Source organism: Ochotona curzoniae, unplaced genomic scaffold (assembly GCF_017591425.1).
Source record: "Ochotona curzoniae isolate NIBS_2020 unplaced genomic scaffold, NIBS_Ocur_1.0 contig_3498, whole genome shotgun sequence".
NCBI lineage: Eukaryota > Metazoa > Chordata > Mammalia > Lagomorpha > Ochotonidae > Ochotona > Ochotona curzoniae.
Window position 1 is genome coordinate 20445681 of NW_024465885.1, and position 18752 is coordinate 20464432.

General features: G+C 35.1%; 1 protein-coding gene across 2 annotated transcripts in view; it reads right to left on the reverse strand.

Moving 5' to 3' along the window:
- The window catches only part of CADM2 (cell adhesion molecule 2), a 954869-nt gene that overhangs the window by 109263 nt on the left and 826854 nt on the right, over positions 1-18752 (reverse strand). For both annotated transcript variants that reach the window (XM_040980623.1, XM_040980622.1), the window contains 2 exons: positions 16592-16729; positions 7244-7414 (listed from right to left, as the gene is read on the reverse strand). In XM_040980623.1, the coding sequence (XP_040836557.1) occupies positions 7244-7414; positions 16592-16729 (309 nt within the window). The remainder of the gene's footprint in view (positions 1-7243; positions 7415-16591; positions 16730-18752) is intronic.

Genomic DNA, 18752 nt, shown 5'->3' on the forward strand with positions numbered 1-18752 from the left:
GCCAGGATTGAGCCAAGCAGAATGCAGGACGTATGCATTTTATTTGGGCCTCCCAGTTGGTAAGGGACCCAGCTGCTTAAACCATCATGGGTTGCCTCCCAAGATAAGCATTAGCAGGAAGACAGAAGCAGAAGCAGAATTGATATTCCAACTCAGGGCTTATTGATATGGAATGAGAAGTATGGAATGATGTCTGAAGTGCCACAGCAAACACCCCGTCTATCTTTTCTGTGTTTGTCTATATTATAGCGTATTAGAAAGTACAACTAGAACACTTCAAAATATGAGGATATTGGGTAACAAGATCAAAACATATGACCTATAGTTATCCTTTAACAGATATATAAGGTAAAAACAGTGATGAATTTGCTAGCTAAAATACTAGATATGAATAATATGGTTTATTTTATTAAGGTTAGGTTTTGCTTGGCCAAATAATGTTTATCTCATGTTCCTATCCAGTTTTTATTTTGTACTAAACTAAGTTAACTGGAAAAAAACTGACCTCTCTAATATATACAGATTGTATAAATTTAGTTCAATTTTGTCTATTATGAAATTTGTTATGTTAAAATAATTATGAAGTTTCCCAATAGTCTTTTATATTTAAGTCCATAGTATATTAAGTCCATAGTATATTATTTTAATATAAGTATTTCTTGTTTTTTAAATATACAATCCACACTCACATAAGATAAATATATAGTCTTCTCCATTGAAATTCAGTAATAAACATGTTACTATTAATAGTATGAAAACATAGTATGAAAAGATAAGTAACATTTTGAATGCTCTTACTTCAGTGATTTAAACATTTGGTGATTCAGTTACTTTTACTAGTTTGATATTATAGAAACTAAGGAAGATAGTTTTATTACCTGTAAAAGAAAAACCATATGCATTTAGATTAAAGTGACTGCTAGTAACACTACATGTATCCACTCTGAAAAGCCTGAGAAGTCACACCGAGGTTGCCTATGCGTCTACTTTACTTGTATTGGTGTCATGAGCTGTATCTGCTGCTGCGTGGCAAGGAACATGTCATGCCCCTAGTGTAGCTATCATTTCAGGAGCTTTTTGAAATAACTTGAGCTCAGTTAAAATGCGTACAAAATATCTTTAGGCATAAATATGACATTTCCTTAGTCTAAAGAACAGTTTGTTTTTATTTCATAAAAATTTAACTGAAAGGTAGTCCTTATTGCACCTTTCCGGGTTCTTTTGCTATTCTGAGCTTCTAGATCACAGATAATTCACAGTAGAAAAGATAATAATTATCAGTATTGCACAAAAGAGATGCCAGATGGATGAGATATGCTATTTTAAAATTCTGCACAGAACAGTCACTTTTTGGTCTAGTAAATGTATATCAATTCATATAAATAAAACAAATAAAAATGGTAAAAGCCTAGTTCATGTAACTGCTGTAAGACAAGTGATATAAACTGACAGTGTTCTCATAAGGAACTTGTGGTGCATGGGAACTTCATGGCTTTTTTACCATTAAAAAGGGAAAATAGACAAAATTACATTGAGTGAAGAATTACAGCTCACTTTTAAATATATTTATATTTTATATCTTTCATATGTCTTGTGGGAAAAAAGATACGAACAAAAATTTAACACTCCAGTCCTGAAGTGGGCATTTGGCCTGATTATTAACCTGTAGCGTTTCCACATCAGACTGCCAAGATTGCATGCCAGGTTCCTAAAGGCAGACCTCTCACCGTGAGCAGTCAGGTGCAGGTCATTAGGTTCCTGTTGTTTGCAAACACGATTGGATTGTGTTTCAGACTGCTGGGTCTTGGTCCAGCTCAGCATTAGCCATTGCTGACATCTGGGGAGTGATCTAGAACAGGGGAAATCTCTATGCGGCCCTCTTTCTCTCCCTCTTTACCGCCCAAATATAAACAGATTCAAAAATACTCTACCTGGATGGATTTTATTCTAGCATAATCACAACAACATTGAAAAAAATGTATTTTATTAGATTTAAATACGGGAGCTATCAACTATCTTAAATGGTCCATAAAACCAGTGAGAATGAAAGGTTAACAATTCAATCTGTCCAGGCACGAAGTATTAATCTTTGAAAAATAATAAAGGAGTTAATACAGAAACTCTCTGTGTTTAAAAATAAATATGAGATGTTAAGGGAAAAGCAGATTGCCTGCATTACCCATTTATGTGTTTGCTAGAATGGAAATGTAATCATTAAAAAAGTTAAATAGGTCAAGAAACAGATTGGCCATCTGCAGGCTTATCTGGTAAGAATTTTAATAAAACTGAACCATGAAGGTATTTTTTACTATTTTAAAATTACACTTTGTATTTCTTATTTTCATTCATCATTTACCTAGGACATCTCACTTAACCACAGAATTCTAGCACTGCCATTCCTGCTTCACCACCCACACCCCTCACTGTCTTTCTTCCCTCTTTCTCTTGTTAGGTAGAAATGGGTCTCCCACACAGTCTCTTCGATGAGCTGTCCTAACTGTAAAAAGTTATTACTGGAACATTACTGGTCTACATTTGTAAATGATTGCTCAATTTAATAGGCAAGGCACTATTAAATAGAAAACACTAAATTAGTTTCAGTGAAATTTCTTGATATGATAGATTATATAATAAATGCAGCTTGTCACAAGAATACACTTACATATATATATATGTAAAAGTATATATAAAAAAAGTATATATATATATATATATATACTTTTGCTTTTCAATATTGCCAGTTAAGTACCATAGTACTAAAATATGCCCAGCATGATAGCATAGTGGTTAAAGTCCTTGCCTTGCACGCGCCAGGATCCCGGTTCTAATCCCAGCGGCTCCATTTCCCATCCAGCTCCCTGCTTGTGGCCTGGGAAAGCAGTCAAGGACGGCCCAAAGCCTTGGGACCCTGCACCCATGTGGGAGACCTGGAAGAGGCTCCTGGCTCCTGGCTTCAGATTGGCTCAGCTCCAGCCGTTGCTGCCACTTGGGGAATGAATCATTAGACGGAAGATCTTCCTCTCTGTCTCTCTTCCTCTCTGTATATCTGACTTTCAAATAAAATAGAACAAACACTAAATAAACCAGGAAAATAAAAATTATTGTTTCATGAAATCTATATAAAACAACAAGATGAATTAGCTTTTTCATCCATTCTAACATGGCTGTTCCTTTTACTCAACTGCAGTGTAGTCTTTCCTAATAGACAGAGGTCACAGGCATTGTGCATTACAGTGGGACACTTAATTTATAGCTCTTTGAATTTCATTTCTAAAGGAACGGTCTCTTCCCTAATACCTGTGGTGTTCAAATTTATGATTAATATTTTATGAGGGAGTACACATAACACCTGCAGTGTATGTGTATATATATATATACATACAAATATATACATATATTTGCTGTGTATATTTTAATAAATTAAGTCCTAAATTGTGTATCACAAAATTTGGAACTAAAGCAGCAAGAGAGAGTTGGAGTTTTTTCATGGAGGGTAAAGCCAGTGCCCTGAATACCAGCAAAACATAGGTGCGGAAGTTTGTTCTTTGCTGCTCTGCTACTGACCCAGGTCTGTGCTAACATCCCGGGTTGCCTACGTGGGAGACCGAGTTGAAGCATCTTACTTTGGCTTAACCAATGCATTGGCAGCTGTGATATTCCAGGGGTTGAACTATTGGATAGATTTCCTTCTCTATCTCTCTGTTTGTCCCTCCCTCTCTGATTGGGACTCTTTCAAAAATAAACAAATGAATATTTAAAAAAAAACTATAAAATATATTTCCATGTAAAATGTGCTTTTCTTATAATCCCTGGAACTACATATTTAACTTCAATTACTTATTGCTCATTCAATGTTCCTTTCCACAATGGTATAGGATTTTGAGTTCAGGTACTGCATTGAATGTTTCCATTATTCTAGTGACAGATACTTATTTCTTTTTCTCTCACCAGAGAAAACCAGGATATTGTCTCTTCAAGTTCAAAATTCTAAACATTTGTCCATTTAGGACAGTATTTGAAGTTGCTCATGACTGGAATGTTGATAAACACTGGGAAAATCATGAATGTATGTTCCACATTGTAGATAAAACACTTTTTTCCTTTTGAAAGCTCACTTCCTATCCTATAGCGCCTTTTTTGCAACCATAGACATTTCTACATCACGAATATTGCATGCATACACCTTCGTGGAGCCCTAGTCTATGTAGTGTCTCTAAATACAACTCGAGCAAATGTTGTTACTGCTCCTGTATGCGTTATTGAAGACCATACAGATTTTATTTAAGCTTGCTTTACTTTTGATGCAGAATTTTGTTGAATGACTCCTTTCCATCCTCCACCCACATCTTCCCTAGAGAATCTTCAGTACCCTTAAATGAACATTTAGCATTATTACCAGTTAGTTTTAATTAACTTCATATCCTTGAATGATGGTGTACTAGATGCTAGGAAAAATAATTTAAACAGATCTGATCTCTGCCCTCTAGCAATTACATATTAAAGCATGATGGAATGAGATGCTATTTTTAATTGGCCAAGCCTTACAAGTATACGTTTTTTCATCTAAAACTTTCCTGAAAACTAGGCAATTCAATTGCTTTCCTCCACAAAGTTTTGTTTAATGATGGCCAGGAAGTAAGTAATTGTTCTCTCTCTCTCTCTCTCTTTTTTTTTTTTTTAATTTGTAAGAATTTGAAAGTGACCTTGACAGTTAACAACAATCAGTGCCTGGCAGCCAGGGTGCAATATTCTTAATAAATGTGTACTATTTTTCAGGAAACAATCCACAGTCAGATGAAGGCACTGTTATTTTCCTGTGGGAGTGGATGAGGCAAGCATAAATCCACCCCATGATTAATCATTGTATCATTAGCAAATCTATTCCTGCTTTAATAACCGTTTTCTAGGAAAAATCACTAATATTTCCACGCCCAAAGCGCAGCCAATCACGTCAGCACTCAACCTGAAGTCTCTTTAGAATACAGGACACAAGTCTGAAACCTGTAACGACTTTCTTCTACCTCAGCGACATATCTGCTACCTTTCCTTCCTAGTGACAGGAATCTTAATCTAAGTTTGCTTAACTATTAATGGGGTCTTGCTGATCTCTAGATGACAACAATCATCAACAATCCTTATGACTTGATTTTTCTATGACATTATGTTTATTATGTGCTGAAAATAACCATAGTTAAAGCAGTCTTTTTGCATATACCCAACAAAATTCAAATGAATACTCTTTCAAATACCAACTCATACAATTTATTATGTATCTAAAGACCTAATGATAAAACAGGAATAAACAGCAGAGTGGAAGCAATTGACATTTATTCAAGTCCATTACATGCCATTAACTGGACTTAAGTTGTCTCCTTACAAGAATTCATTTTCTTACTTACAAGCAAATCCTCATAGGGATTAATTCTCCAGTTTACAATTAAATCTCAAGCAATTTCAGTAATTTTCTCAAGGTCATGCTATAAACAAATGTTGAAATTTGGAGATAACTTCATTTGGACTGTTCTGCCTGTTTTCTTTCTGAATTTGCTTCAAGTAGAAAAGAAAGGAAATGGCTGAAACTAGCTCATTATAAAGTATATAAATGTCAATAACTAGAATATCCAGAATAATTAAAAATCAATGAGCACATCATAATAAGATTAGCACTTATCCTCTGAATACTAAAAAATAAGACCAGTTTTCTTGGCAATCCCCTGATGTCTTCACTTAATATTCTTCATTTTTCCCTCACTTAATTTTACTTTGGTCTCACTAATTTGGCGTATCCTTGCTGTTTCTAGAAAAAGAAATAGGATACATACTGATTCCAAGGGACTTTATATTACTTTCTGCATTAGATACGTACACCCTAACTTCGTTTTGCTTCCACACATCATTTGTTTTTCTTGTGTAATTCTTACTAATTTGTAACATACAAAATACAGTCTTTCTCGATTTGTTTTTCTGACACCCTTATCTAGAACTGGCATATACTATTGCAGGTGGAAAATCAATTGGGGGGAGGAACTTGGAGAGGGAATAAGGAAAATTTCAGAGGCTATAGAATTAAAAATAATATAGAAAGGATAAAACAAAAATGGCATAAGAAAATGAAGTGTATTGTTGATTTGGGGGAGGGAGGGTTGTAGTGAGTTTGATACATGGAGATGGTCTTCATTTGGCTTATCATGCTTTTGGAAGCTTTTGTAAATGCTGTAATAATATGGAGAGAATAAGTGAGGGGAGGAAGCTTCAGAGGGGGTAAAGAAAAATTCCAGAACCTGTGGAATTGTATCATAAAATTAAAAATGGTATTCGTTAAATTCTTATTGAATAAATAAGAACAAAATATAATGAGGCAAACTGGAAAAACAGCATCACATTATTTACAATTTAGCATCATCACTGATGGTAAAGTCAACCAAATTTTAAAAATCAAACAAAAAAAAGTAAAAAAAAACCTTCATTATTTGGAAAATCAAATAATACAGTACAGAAAATGTTATCTTGTCTATCACTTCATGTTGTGCCTTACATATTTTATCACATTCGCTTTCATATGTATAAATTGCACACCCGTCCCTTGGACCTGGCAAGCACTAAAAATGCCTGACTCAAAGGCTATAACCCGCTATTTGCATCATTCAGCCTCTGTAATCTTGTGACAATCCTGTTTATCTTGCTAATATGGGTGATGAAGAAGTTAGTACTGCTAATACTGTTCCTGGTTCAGCATCACACCACGGTTCACATTTGTTTGCTAAGATTATTTTGGTGTAACATGAAGAAAGTATCACGGCTCTGCCCCTGAACTGAAATACACCAAGCGTATCTCACCAAGAACTTAAAAATCCACTCAATGTTTAAGGTATAGATTGGAAGCCTCATTTGTATGTAACAATTGTTGCAATATACTCAAATGCAACAAGATTTTTTTTAAATTCCCAGCTTCCCATGATTTTGTCAAATTACCATCATTCTCTCTTAACCCATGAACATACATACATTAAACCTTTAAATATGATTGTGAGTAGAAACCTTGTAAGACTCTCTATACTGTCAAGAACGACAACCCAAAAGTCTTCTCTTTAAGAGTGATTAATATTCCGAGTAATTTTTATATCATGCTGCTGAAGATTATGCCATTTGCTATAATTTCAGATAGTCTCAAATTATTTGAAGTGCAGATGAAGAGACCTGCCATTGAGATACCTTATCAGGGGGAGGATCAGTAGTTACTTACAATGTATTTCTAGCACCTGCATAGCAACCTGAGGGGTGGCATTGAGGGATTCATGGTCAACCCGGCAGATCACCGCCACTCCATCATCGCTGCGATCCACTCGGAAATCCAGAGTGCTGCTAACAGTGAATGTCTTGCGGTTCGCATCCTCTTCTTTCAAATACTTTACATCTGAAAAGAAAAGTAGAACATAATAGTATTTCTTTGTCATAATGACAAAGACTATCCTATTGTAATAACATGGGGGAAAGCAGTGGAGGGGGAGAATGGGAAGGAAGATAAGGAGGTCAAGGGGAGAATCCCCATATCTACAAAATTGAGCCATGGAAAATAATAATAAAAGAATTAGATATGTCATCTATCTCAATTTGGTCAAGTCAAGTAAATACTTTAAAATAATTTGAAGGTTATATACAGAATGTGGACAAAACCTTTTTGTTTCTTTTTGTTCTCAAGTTTGCCTAGTTATAATCAGGTGTAAGATATTTTTAATATTCCATATATATTCTATATAAATATCATTTGTATTCATATAGACATATGAGCCATTTTAAAGAAGTAATGTTCCTTTTCTCTTAGATGTAAGTTTTACAAGAAAGGTAATCATACTTTGTTGTGGTGTTAGGTAGCTAGTTCAGGGTCACGAGCTTGGAAGCCACTTCCCACTGCACTCCCAACCTATGTAGTCCTTTCTGCCAGCCTGCGCTGCTCAATTACCCCCATCTGGAGCCTTGAGAGGTGGGAGGATTGCATTGTTGCACAGCCAATCCCTTCACAAGCCCCCATAAAGGTGAAACAAGCTTGGTGGTAACAGCACCAAGTAGAAGTTAGCAAATGACAAGTCTAGTGGCAATCCAGTCTAAATGGAAACCCTGAGAGGAACAAATTATCATTACTGTGAAACCCACACATTAAACTGAAGACTCATGTCCCAAATTCCCCTGCAATATAACTTATTCTAAGAGACATGCAGTGAACAATATGGACAGACTTAGAAAGCCGCAAACATTCACCTTTTCCTGGCTTCTCTGTCCATATTTCATTACTGCTAGGCTTGACCTTTCCTGGAACTCTTGAAAGTACACAAACTGGAAATTAAAAGCTTCTTTGCATTCGTTTCTTTACTGTCCAGCCCAAGTAGTGAGCACAGGGTTAAGAATATAGACATATGGGGACCCAAATGTCTGTGGGAAGCCAGAGAGTAAGCACGTGGGATACAAGAGTGATCAAAGCACTACCAAGAAAGCAGGCTCCTTGCTATCATGGGCCTTTTCGGGGCTTGACTAATACTGACTCTTTAATATACCCCAGTCTTGTCTGGAATGATCTTGCTTACACCCTACAACAAATTAACTGAGCCATAAATGTCATTGCAGAGAGGAACTTTTAAAATATCTGGCTAGGTGTAAATGAAAGTAAAATGTTTTTTTGAGTTACACTTTTTACATGACAAATGTGGGGAAACAAAAGCACTATAAAAATGCTTAAAATGAAAGGCATTATTATTTTTTTAAGATTAACTTATGCTTATTGGAAAGGGAGATTTTTAAGAGAAAAAGAGAGGGACATCTTTGTTCTGCTGGGTCACTCTCCCAATGGCTGTAAAAGCCAAAGCTGAGTTTATCTGAGGCTGGGAGCTAGGAGCTTCTTTGCAGTCTCCCAGGTGTGTGCAGGGGCTCATGAACTTGGGCTATTCCTTGCTACTTTCGCAGTTCATAAGCAGAGAGCTGGATCAGAAGTGGAGAAGCAGGATACAAACTAGTGCCCATACAGTATGCTGGCATTACACTGAGAGGATTAACCTGCAGGTCACCGGGCTGGCCCTGGAAGTCGCAATATTTAGTAAAAAGAATGGGTTCTGTCCTTTGAATAGTTTGAAAATTTAAATGCATATTTGCATGAATTTTTCTCTGAGAAAAAGCTCTCCTTTTGGCTGAGGAACTGATTTCAGTATCAATGAGAATGCCTTCTTTAACATGTGAATTCACTACTCAACATTTAAAATTCTTGGGCATGCATGATTCACAGCCATCATTAAATCATTCTCTTAGAGATTATTTATGGAAGTGATGCTTAATAATATTTTCATTTAATTTGTAATCCTCAAGCCTGAAGTAGATAAGAAGTGGGTAATTTCAGAAGGTTAGGAAGCAAAGTAATAGGCTAAGGTTAAGATATTATAACAAGATCCTTAATGTCGTTGAGGAAAATGTGTCTGATTTTCTTTTCTTTATCTCACATTTTTCTCCAAAATTCAATACTAAATGAACAGTGATATTTGAGAACATGTGTTATGCATAAAATGCATGAAATATTTAATTTTACGATGGGTCAAATATGTTCTGGCTATGCTAATAAAAAACAGCAAATCTAAATTCAGTGTCACTATTTTTGTGCTTTATCCAAACTTTAGTTTTAAATAACATTAGTTGGACATCTTGCCTAGCAGTTAAAGCAATGTTTAGGATGACTACATGGAAGAATCCAACATTCATCCAGGATCTGCTTCCTAACTTCAGACTCAGGCTAAGAAGAATTCCTGGAGTCAGGGGTTGATGATCAGGTACTAAGCCTGGATTACACCACTGTTTGAGAGGTCTGAATTGAATTCCCTGCTCCTGACTTGGCCCAGACCAAATCCTGGTTATTTCTAGCAGTTGGTGAGTGACAGCACAAGAGCACTGTTTATACAGATGTCTGACTGGCTTTCTTTTTCTCTATGCTGTTTTTAATATTGGCTTTTAATACATATTTTTTTTCAGATTAATTTATTTTTATTGGAAAGGCAGATATACAGAGAGGAGAGACAGAGAGGAAGATCTTCCGTCCCATGGTTCACTCCCCAAGTGACTGCAATGGCTGGTTAAATATTAGATTCAACTGTAGGACAACTTCCCTTCTTAAGAATGATGCAGGGTCCAGCGATGATAGTTAGTGGTTAAAGTCCTTGCCTTGCACGTGCCGGGATTCCATATGGTCACCGGTTCTAATCCTGGAAGCCCTGCTTGCCATCCAGCTCCCCACTTGTAACCTGGGAAAGTAGTAGAGGATGGCCCAAAGCCTTGGGACCCTGCACCCACATGGGAGAGCTGGAAGAGAGAGCTTCGGACTGGCTTTGCTTTGTTGTAAAAAATTAGGATTGATCTTAGAGCTGAGGCTTATGTAACAAAGGCATAAAAGAAATTCTTCAGATAAATTCCCTAAAATCTAACCTTTTTTGAAGAAGATAATCACAGTTCATCTTTTTTTCTTCAACTGACATACAGTGACTATGTCTAGCTAATTCATTTAGTAATGCAGCTACATATTTTAAGACCCAATTTGCTTTTCATTTTATGCTTGCTTTAAACTTTCTCCAATGGCAACACGGGGAGTCCATTTCCTGTATATTACAATTTTAAAGTCTGATAATGCTATCTGTACACTGGAAAAAATCTTCAAAACATTTAGGAATATCTCATTCTCATCTATGAACACTACTTAACACACCTGTAATCATAAAGTGCCAGATTTTCAAAAATTCTTGTTATATTCAATTGTAAAAGCAGATGTCAGTCACAATCCTTAAAGCAATTATCCTGTTATTGACCTGCAATTTAGAATAATAGTTCCAATTGGCCAAGAAATTTAGCAAAATAGAACTTTTGTTAGCACATCTTTTTAAGACAGAATCTAATAAGGATGAAGCAGAAATATGTAATTTACCTAAATGTTTAAAATCTCTTTTTGATCATATCCATATTGTTACACTGGTTTTGCTTATTTATTTATTTTTAATTTATCTTCAGTGTTATCTCACAGGTCTATAATTAGAACTACTGTAAGAACCGACTTAGAGTCTTACTCTGATACTCATTGAGATTGTTTCAATACAAGTGGTATTAATAGCCACTCTTTGAGGAAAGTCAGCTTTCAAAATCTTACTCTCATACTCCCAAAAGATTATGGATCATTTGCTAAATAGATTTCAATAAGATAATTTTATTTTTACTTAACTTTAAGATTAGATGCTTCTCTATATTTGATTTACATTGAAGGATATGAGAATGTTGTGTCTCCAAATCCAAAGTCAACTACAGCTTAATGGTAGAACATTTTGAAACATACGACATTAGAACAGACAGGAAACAGTCAGCTTGGACTCCTGCATGCCTTACTAGGTGGGACACAAAGAACAATTACTCCTCACTAAGGTATTGAAGATTTCTCTGCACACCCTTCCTAAAACTCTCTGTTTCTCAATCGTTAACGTACGGCTCGCTAGAGTTATAAGCCTGTTTGGACTATCCTAAAATTCACTAAGTTCAGTAAAAATCATGCTTGAATACTATAAGCTGCTCAACATAAATATGAAGGAAAAAAAAAGACACAAGACAGCTGAATAGTACCCTATAACCATTTTAAAGTTTATAGCAATTGGTTATGTGTAAGCTAAATTGAGATGTCAATGAAACAGTTACAGGATATGGTTAAGAACTTGCATTTTCTAACACATTGGTCACTCAGTACCATGTCAATTAACTTTATGATGGTGTAAATTTTCACATTTCAACTTGTTGAATTTGTGTTGTGGCTTTTCATTGGTGGGAGTGATATTCTGCCAGCTCTACTCTCAGATCAAGGATGTTCTCCCAATTAAACTGTTGAATTTATCTGGACAATAAGATGCTGGACTCTCTGCATGGTCCATACCAGCAATGATGGAAGTATGACAACCTTTCTTGTGTCAGGGACACTGCTGATATTTTCCTTTTGATGAACCCAAAAGGGACACATTGTAGTATTTGCAAAGCTCCTTTTCCCAAACAGGAAAAACATTGAAGATAGTGACATCATATCATATTCCAATTTCCCTCCTTTACTCTGTGGGAAGAATTTGTACAAGGATGTGTGTGGTACCCTGAAGGAAGTCTCATCCAACTCTTCTTAATACATTAAAGTATATAAAAAATAGCTAGATGAAAAAGAGTACCTTGGGTATGTTTGATAGTTAACACCCAAACAGCAAATTAAAACTCAAGCATGTAATGAAACATTTCCTATCTTTGCAAGCTCTCAGAGAGCCAATGGACTTAGGAGGTGATATACACTGTCTCGCACAGTAAATGGCAAATATTCAGGTTTCCTTGCCATGGAGAATTATAACTTATAGAAAAGCCACCTGTGGATAGGATGCAGCATGTCCCAGTGGAACTAAATGGATTCTGGAGGAATACTCATGAATGGAGGGAAAATAAATCGGATCAAAGTATGAGCATTTTATTCTAGTGTTTGAACATTATAGAAAAAAAGGAGTTTGTTACCATTGCCTGCAGAATAATTCCAAATCTCTTATTCTGGTAAAAGTAAGATTTCACAGCTCATTTATGACATCTGTAGGCTGCCTGCTTAGTCATCTTTCATGCCTATGCTACTTACATAGTTTCACACGTAGTTAAAATCATTGTATGGCATTATTCTGCAATGCATCCCTAAAGTTTATTCACAATGCCTTTTCACTTACTTTATCCTCAATTCTGGGACAATTTTCATCTATTCTTTAAGCCAATCTACTGATTAAAGAGATATTTACTGAGTATCTATGCCCATTAATAAACTGCAGGGCTTCACTTTGCCCAGGAAGTAGGGCTGGTCACATCTTCTTCGATCTTATGTCCTACATGTATAAGACCATTTCCAAATGGTAAATGAAATCAAAAGCATGATTTTATTTTATTTGTATGCCTTTCTAAAGCTCACTTGGTGAGGATTACAATCCATTGATCATGGCATTCTGGAAATAGTAATCACAATCATGAAAATAATTATCTAAAAAGTTTTCAATGGTTTCTTGCATTCTGAAAACACTTCGTATATACGGATTCATACAAAATGTGCATTATCACTGTGAAATAAGCATTATTATCCTCATTTAGCGGATGAAACTCAAAGATGGGGCAGCATTTTGATATATATTACTGATAATTCACATGTATATTCCTTATCCAAACATGGTTCCAAACAGAAGCACTGGCATTGCTGACATATTTAACACAGAGTTAAAAATGCTCATTCTCAGGTTCTACCTCATATCTATTCATAAAAAATGTCATATAATCCCTGTATGTAAGGATAATCTTGGCTAATATTTGAGAACTACCTGTTCTACAATTCATTAGAGAAATACTCTAGTCAAGAAAATGTCAGTAAGTTGTAATTTTAAGAAACTTTTACCCTGGAACTTATAGCCACAACTCAAATGTTATGTAGAAAAAAGGTAAGAGACTTGCAGAAAAATACTCCTCGCTTTGTTTTTAAGATTTGTTTGTGTATTTTAAAAGCAGAATGACACAGAATCAACAGAGTCATAGAGAAAGATTCATATACATCTATATATATATATATATATTTTGGTTCAGTATATACATATATTTTGGTTCAGTTTAAATTGTCACAGGGAAGCAAGGAGTGTATAAATCCATCTAAATCTTACACATGGAAGACAGGGACTTGGGTGCTCGGGTCATTATCAGCACATTAGCAGGGAGCTGAAGCAGCACAAGCAAGAATCAAGCCAACACTCTGCTAGGGGATGCTAGTGGTGCAAGCAGGGCTTAACCCTCTGTGGGACGTCTCTGGCTATAATCTCCAAATTACCTTAAACATTTCCAGAAAAAAAAAATCTTGGCCTTCTATTTGGATATTTCTTAAGAGCAGCCAAATATTGTGATGCTCGGAGGAATTTTACTGATTTCTTATTGCCTTGCGTGGAATTGGATTTTGATCATATCTTTTTCCTTTGCTTTATATTACAAATTTTCTCTTCGTACTTGGATCATGCAATACTTTGTTAAAAATCATTAAATAGTAACAAGAGAAGAGTATTCATAGGGTAGTAATACAATTAATGTCCTCTCTGGCGAGCCAGCAGCACTCATCTTATTCATAAATATGCTGACATAATAAAGACCATGTCACTTCAAAAGCTCACTTCCTGGGTAAGGAAACAAACTGAACATCCAAAGGACTTATAAATGAATTGGAAGCTACATAGATGAAGGAGGTATGCATATGTGAAATAACTCTAAATGAATTGAAAGCTACATAGGTGAATGCAAGTGTAAAGATAATGATTGCTTTATTCATGGTTTTACATAGAAAGCATCATAATTTCTGAATACAGTACAGAACCACATGCCAGTTTGATCTATGCTAATGTGATGATTTTTCTTATCATTTTATATCAGGTGATTTTAATGTATGAGTTAATAAGATTCAAACCTTGCCTGTGTGTTAATATAAATCAATATTTTCCCTTTTCCAGTCCTCAGTACTTGATCAAATCCCATGCCGAATTGCTCAAAAGCAGAGTCATTTAAAAGAGATCAAACTTTAATAGTCAAGTCCTTTTATAAATTGCTGAATACATGGAGCTAGGGTTGTGTCTCAGCAGGCTATTCAACTACCTGCAAGTACTAACATCCTGTATGAATACTGGTTCATGTTCCAGCTGTTATGTTTCAGAGCCAACTCCCTAAAAAATCAGTGAAGGGTTCAAGTCCATGGGCCCCTGCACACACATGGTGTTACAGATTGGCTCAGCTCCGACTATTGTGGCTATCTAGGGAGTGAACCAGTGAATAGAAGTTCTTTCACTCTCTCTCCCCAATTCTTTCTGTAAAACTGCCTTTAAAATAAAAAGTATAAATAAGTATTTTAAAAATATTGACTATAATATGAGCTTTGTAAGGCTACAATGTTAAAAACAAGCAATCCATATTTATTAAGTACTTAATATATTAGCATCTGTAACATCCTGAAGGATGTGTTAGACTCTTGAAAAACAAATCAAATGTTGAGAAACTGATAACTAGTGAATTAATTATATCAAAATTAAAGGAAAAAAATATATAGGTAACACAAAATTCAAAGTTGCTCAATGAGCGCATTCAGGATTGATCAGGATCTTCATGCAACATAGGCATGTATGATGAGTAACACTTCACGGCCTGGGGAATATGTATGGACTACAGAAAGAGGATTGAACTTGGTCTGCTTAGAAGCATAACTGCCTAACAGAAAAAGGAAAAGAGTTAAGATGCTTGCAAAAGCTAACTCTAGAAGCAGTGCAGTAAGATTCATTCAAGAAAGGACTAAGTGCAAAAACACCTTAAACAAACACTGTGTAGCAGAATTAGAGAGGAAGCTACAGAGTCTCAGCAGGGCACAACAACCATGTTACACACTCGTAGGAAGAAAGTTCAATTTAGAATAGTCCAATGCGCACCTTGTGTGGCTCTTTGCTTATTTTTTCTCGAAACCTGTCACTAGAAGATATGTCTTAGATATTTTGAGACAAATGTATGGATTAGGGCAAAATGTTAATAAATCTTAGGGTGAAATAGAACATAAATAATTGCATGGATTGTAATCCTGTAATTTCTTCCAAATATAAGTGATTCTGTCTACTGGGCCTGAATACTCATTAATAAGAACTAAATTGTTACACTGACATAAGGAATTAGGATTACAAATTGGAAGAATTAGACTAATGCACATGGATTTGTTTTAAAGATTATTTGGAAAATAATATTACAATGTCATTAGAAACATGTTTTAATAGTAACTATAAGCAATTTTTTGATACAAAAAAGGTGATGCAGTTATAAACATCTATATGTGAGAAAATGAAAAAGAAATAATACTAGCCATCACTCAGATAAATTTATACTTTCCCTGAAAGAGTGAATGTATGTTGTGGGGAAGGGAAAATATAAATTTAGTTAAATATAAATTTAAGTATCTATCTATCTATCTATATACTTAGTATATATATATACAACTAAATTTATATACTAAGTATATATATATATATACTTAAACTATGATGCAATTTTCACTGAGACAAATTAATTATTTCCCCTTCTGTAAGAATTACTAGGAGATAGCGTTGTTGATTTTTATCCAGTTTTGTTATGAGAACTTTGTATTTCCAGAAACCAACAAATTGAAGGAATAATTGATTTAATTTCTGTCTAAATATTGAACAACATATTAAACATACATTTAATGCTATCTATTGTTAACTATGAATCTATATATTTTTCCTATCCAAAGCTCATTTATTTCTTCTACTTTCCCATGTGTTATAAATTTTCATAATTGTGTTACACAAGGAGAAAGTACAGTACAGTTTATTTGAATGTAATTAAGACACCTTGTCAACGAACTAGTAAGTAAATAAGATTTAATGTATATTAAATCAGAAGGCTATACTGTAGCTTTAAATATGGAAAACAACTTTGATCTTAGGATACCACCATACCTCAAATACAGTACTTTGATTAAACAATTTTACCCATTCTTTACCTTTAATTTCTTTGTCATTTTTGAACCATCTTATATCAGCTGCAGGTTTACTGCCAGATGTTTTACAAGTCAGCTGCATCAGGTCTCCCTCCATAACAGGTGATGAAAATCCACTAATTTGAGGCTTCTCAGGAACACCTGAAATTTGAGCAAATAAATCATGTAAGGATCAGTCTCCAGGGATGTTCACAACAATTACTTCCTCACAGGAAGCAACATCGGGTGAGTGAGTGGCAATGCATTTAATGAAGATGAATGAGCTGTTATATAATATAATAAGCCACTTTAGATATGTTTGTGATGTACATATCCAGAGACATGTGCAATAAGAACTCACATTGTGTACTGTTTGGAATTGCATACACATAACAGAACATTAAAATGCTGATGGCAAATGAAACGGTGAGTTTATTTTGCTGTCAAATCTTTCACAAATCCATAAATACTCACATACAATGACCAGCATTTAAAATGAACATATTTCAAAGCAATTTCAAAAATTATCTAGTAAAAACTTAGCTGATCATATATTCTATAAATTCTAAAAAGCAGTTTTAGGATTTGCTGCCCTGCGGATTTTTGCAAGGAGATTGTATTTGAGAAAATGAATTCAGAAAATACTTTGTCATTAACCAATCATAATTAAACTAAAGCACCAGCTTTCTTTTAAACTTAGAAAAATATTATTATTATTATTATTATTATTATTATTCGGTCTACTTTGCTCTGGAAAATGAACTTTAGAATAAAAGATTCAGGGCACAGTGCAGTAGCCTATTGGCTGAAATCCTAGCCTTGAACACATGAAGCTCCCATGTGGGCGCCAGTTCTAATCCTGACAGCCCTGCTTCCCACTCAGCTCCCTGCTTGTTCCCTGGGAAAGCAGTTGAGGAAGACCCAAAACCTGGGGACCTTGTGGGAGACCTGGAAGAATCTCTAGGCTCCAGGCTTCGGGTCAGCACAGTTGTGGTAGCTGCTTGGGGAGTGAATCATTGGACAGATTTTCCTCTGTCTCTCCTCCTTTCTGTATATCTGACTTTGCAATAAAAATAAATACAATTTTTTTAAAGAATAAAAATCCATCATTAATTACAACTTTACTTATTTTTTCAGTGCTTCTAATCAGGAAAATGTCTTTTGATGCTGTTTATAAGAGACTATTTTTAAAAGATTTATTTAATTATTTCTTAGATTTATTTATTTTTTATTGAAAAGCCAGATATACAGATAGGAGGAGAGACCCCAAGGCTTTCGCTGGTCCTTGACTGCCCTCCCAGTTCACAAGCAGGGAGCTGGATGAGAAGCAGGGCATCCAGGATACACACACACACACACACACCTTTGGGAAAATGGCCCAATACTGGTGTGTGTGTGTGTGTGTGTTTCAAATGTGCATATTTTATATATACATTAATATATTTATTGCATTATATATAAAGTATTATATTGCATATAAAATATATGTGTGTGTTTCATATGTATAATACATATATGTGTGAAAAAAGAGAAGTACAATTGTAGTTTAGTGAAATATACTGCTTAATGCTAAGCACTATTACTTTTTCAGGCTATTCCAGGGAACAGGTTGCTAATATGCAGATAGTGAGTAGTTTACTACTACAATATTACATATATACCCTGAACAATAATGTTGTTTTCCTGTTAGAAGCTTGCTTAAATAGACTCTAGAATTACTCAGTAATAAAGGTTTACTAAAACATCTATTGTTCTACTTAATTCAGCTCAAGAACTGCAAATTAGGACCCAGTATGATGCTTCAATTGGCTAATCCTGCCGTTCCCCATGCTGAAATCCCACGTTAGTGCCAGTTTGTGTGCCAGCTGCTCCTTTTCCCATCGAATTTCCTGTTTGTGGCCTGGGAAAGCAGTAGAAGATGGACCAAGGCTTTGGGACCCTGAGCCTGTATGTGTGGCCTTCAGGGAGTTCCTTGTACCTGGCTTCAGTGAGCTCAGATCCAGCTACTGTGATTATTTTAGGAGTGAACCAGCAGATGGCAGATCTTCCTATCTGTATCTCCTCTCTGAAAATCTGCCTTTCCAATAAAAATAAATCAATATTTCAAGAAATGAAAATAACTATGAATTAAATCTTCAAGAAGAATGGCAAAACAAGAACTGTCAGACTGGTATGCTTTCACTAA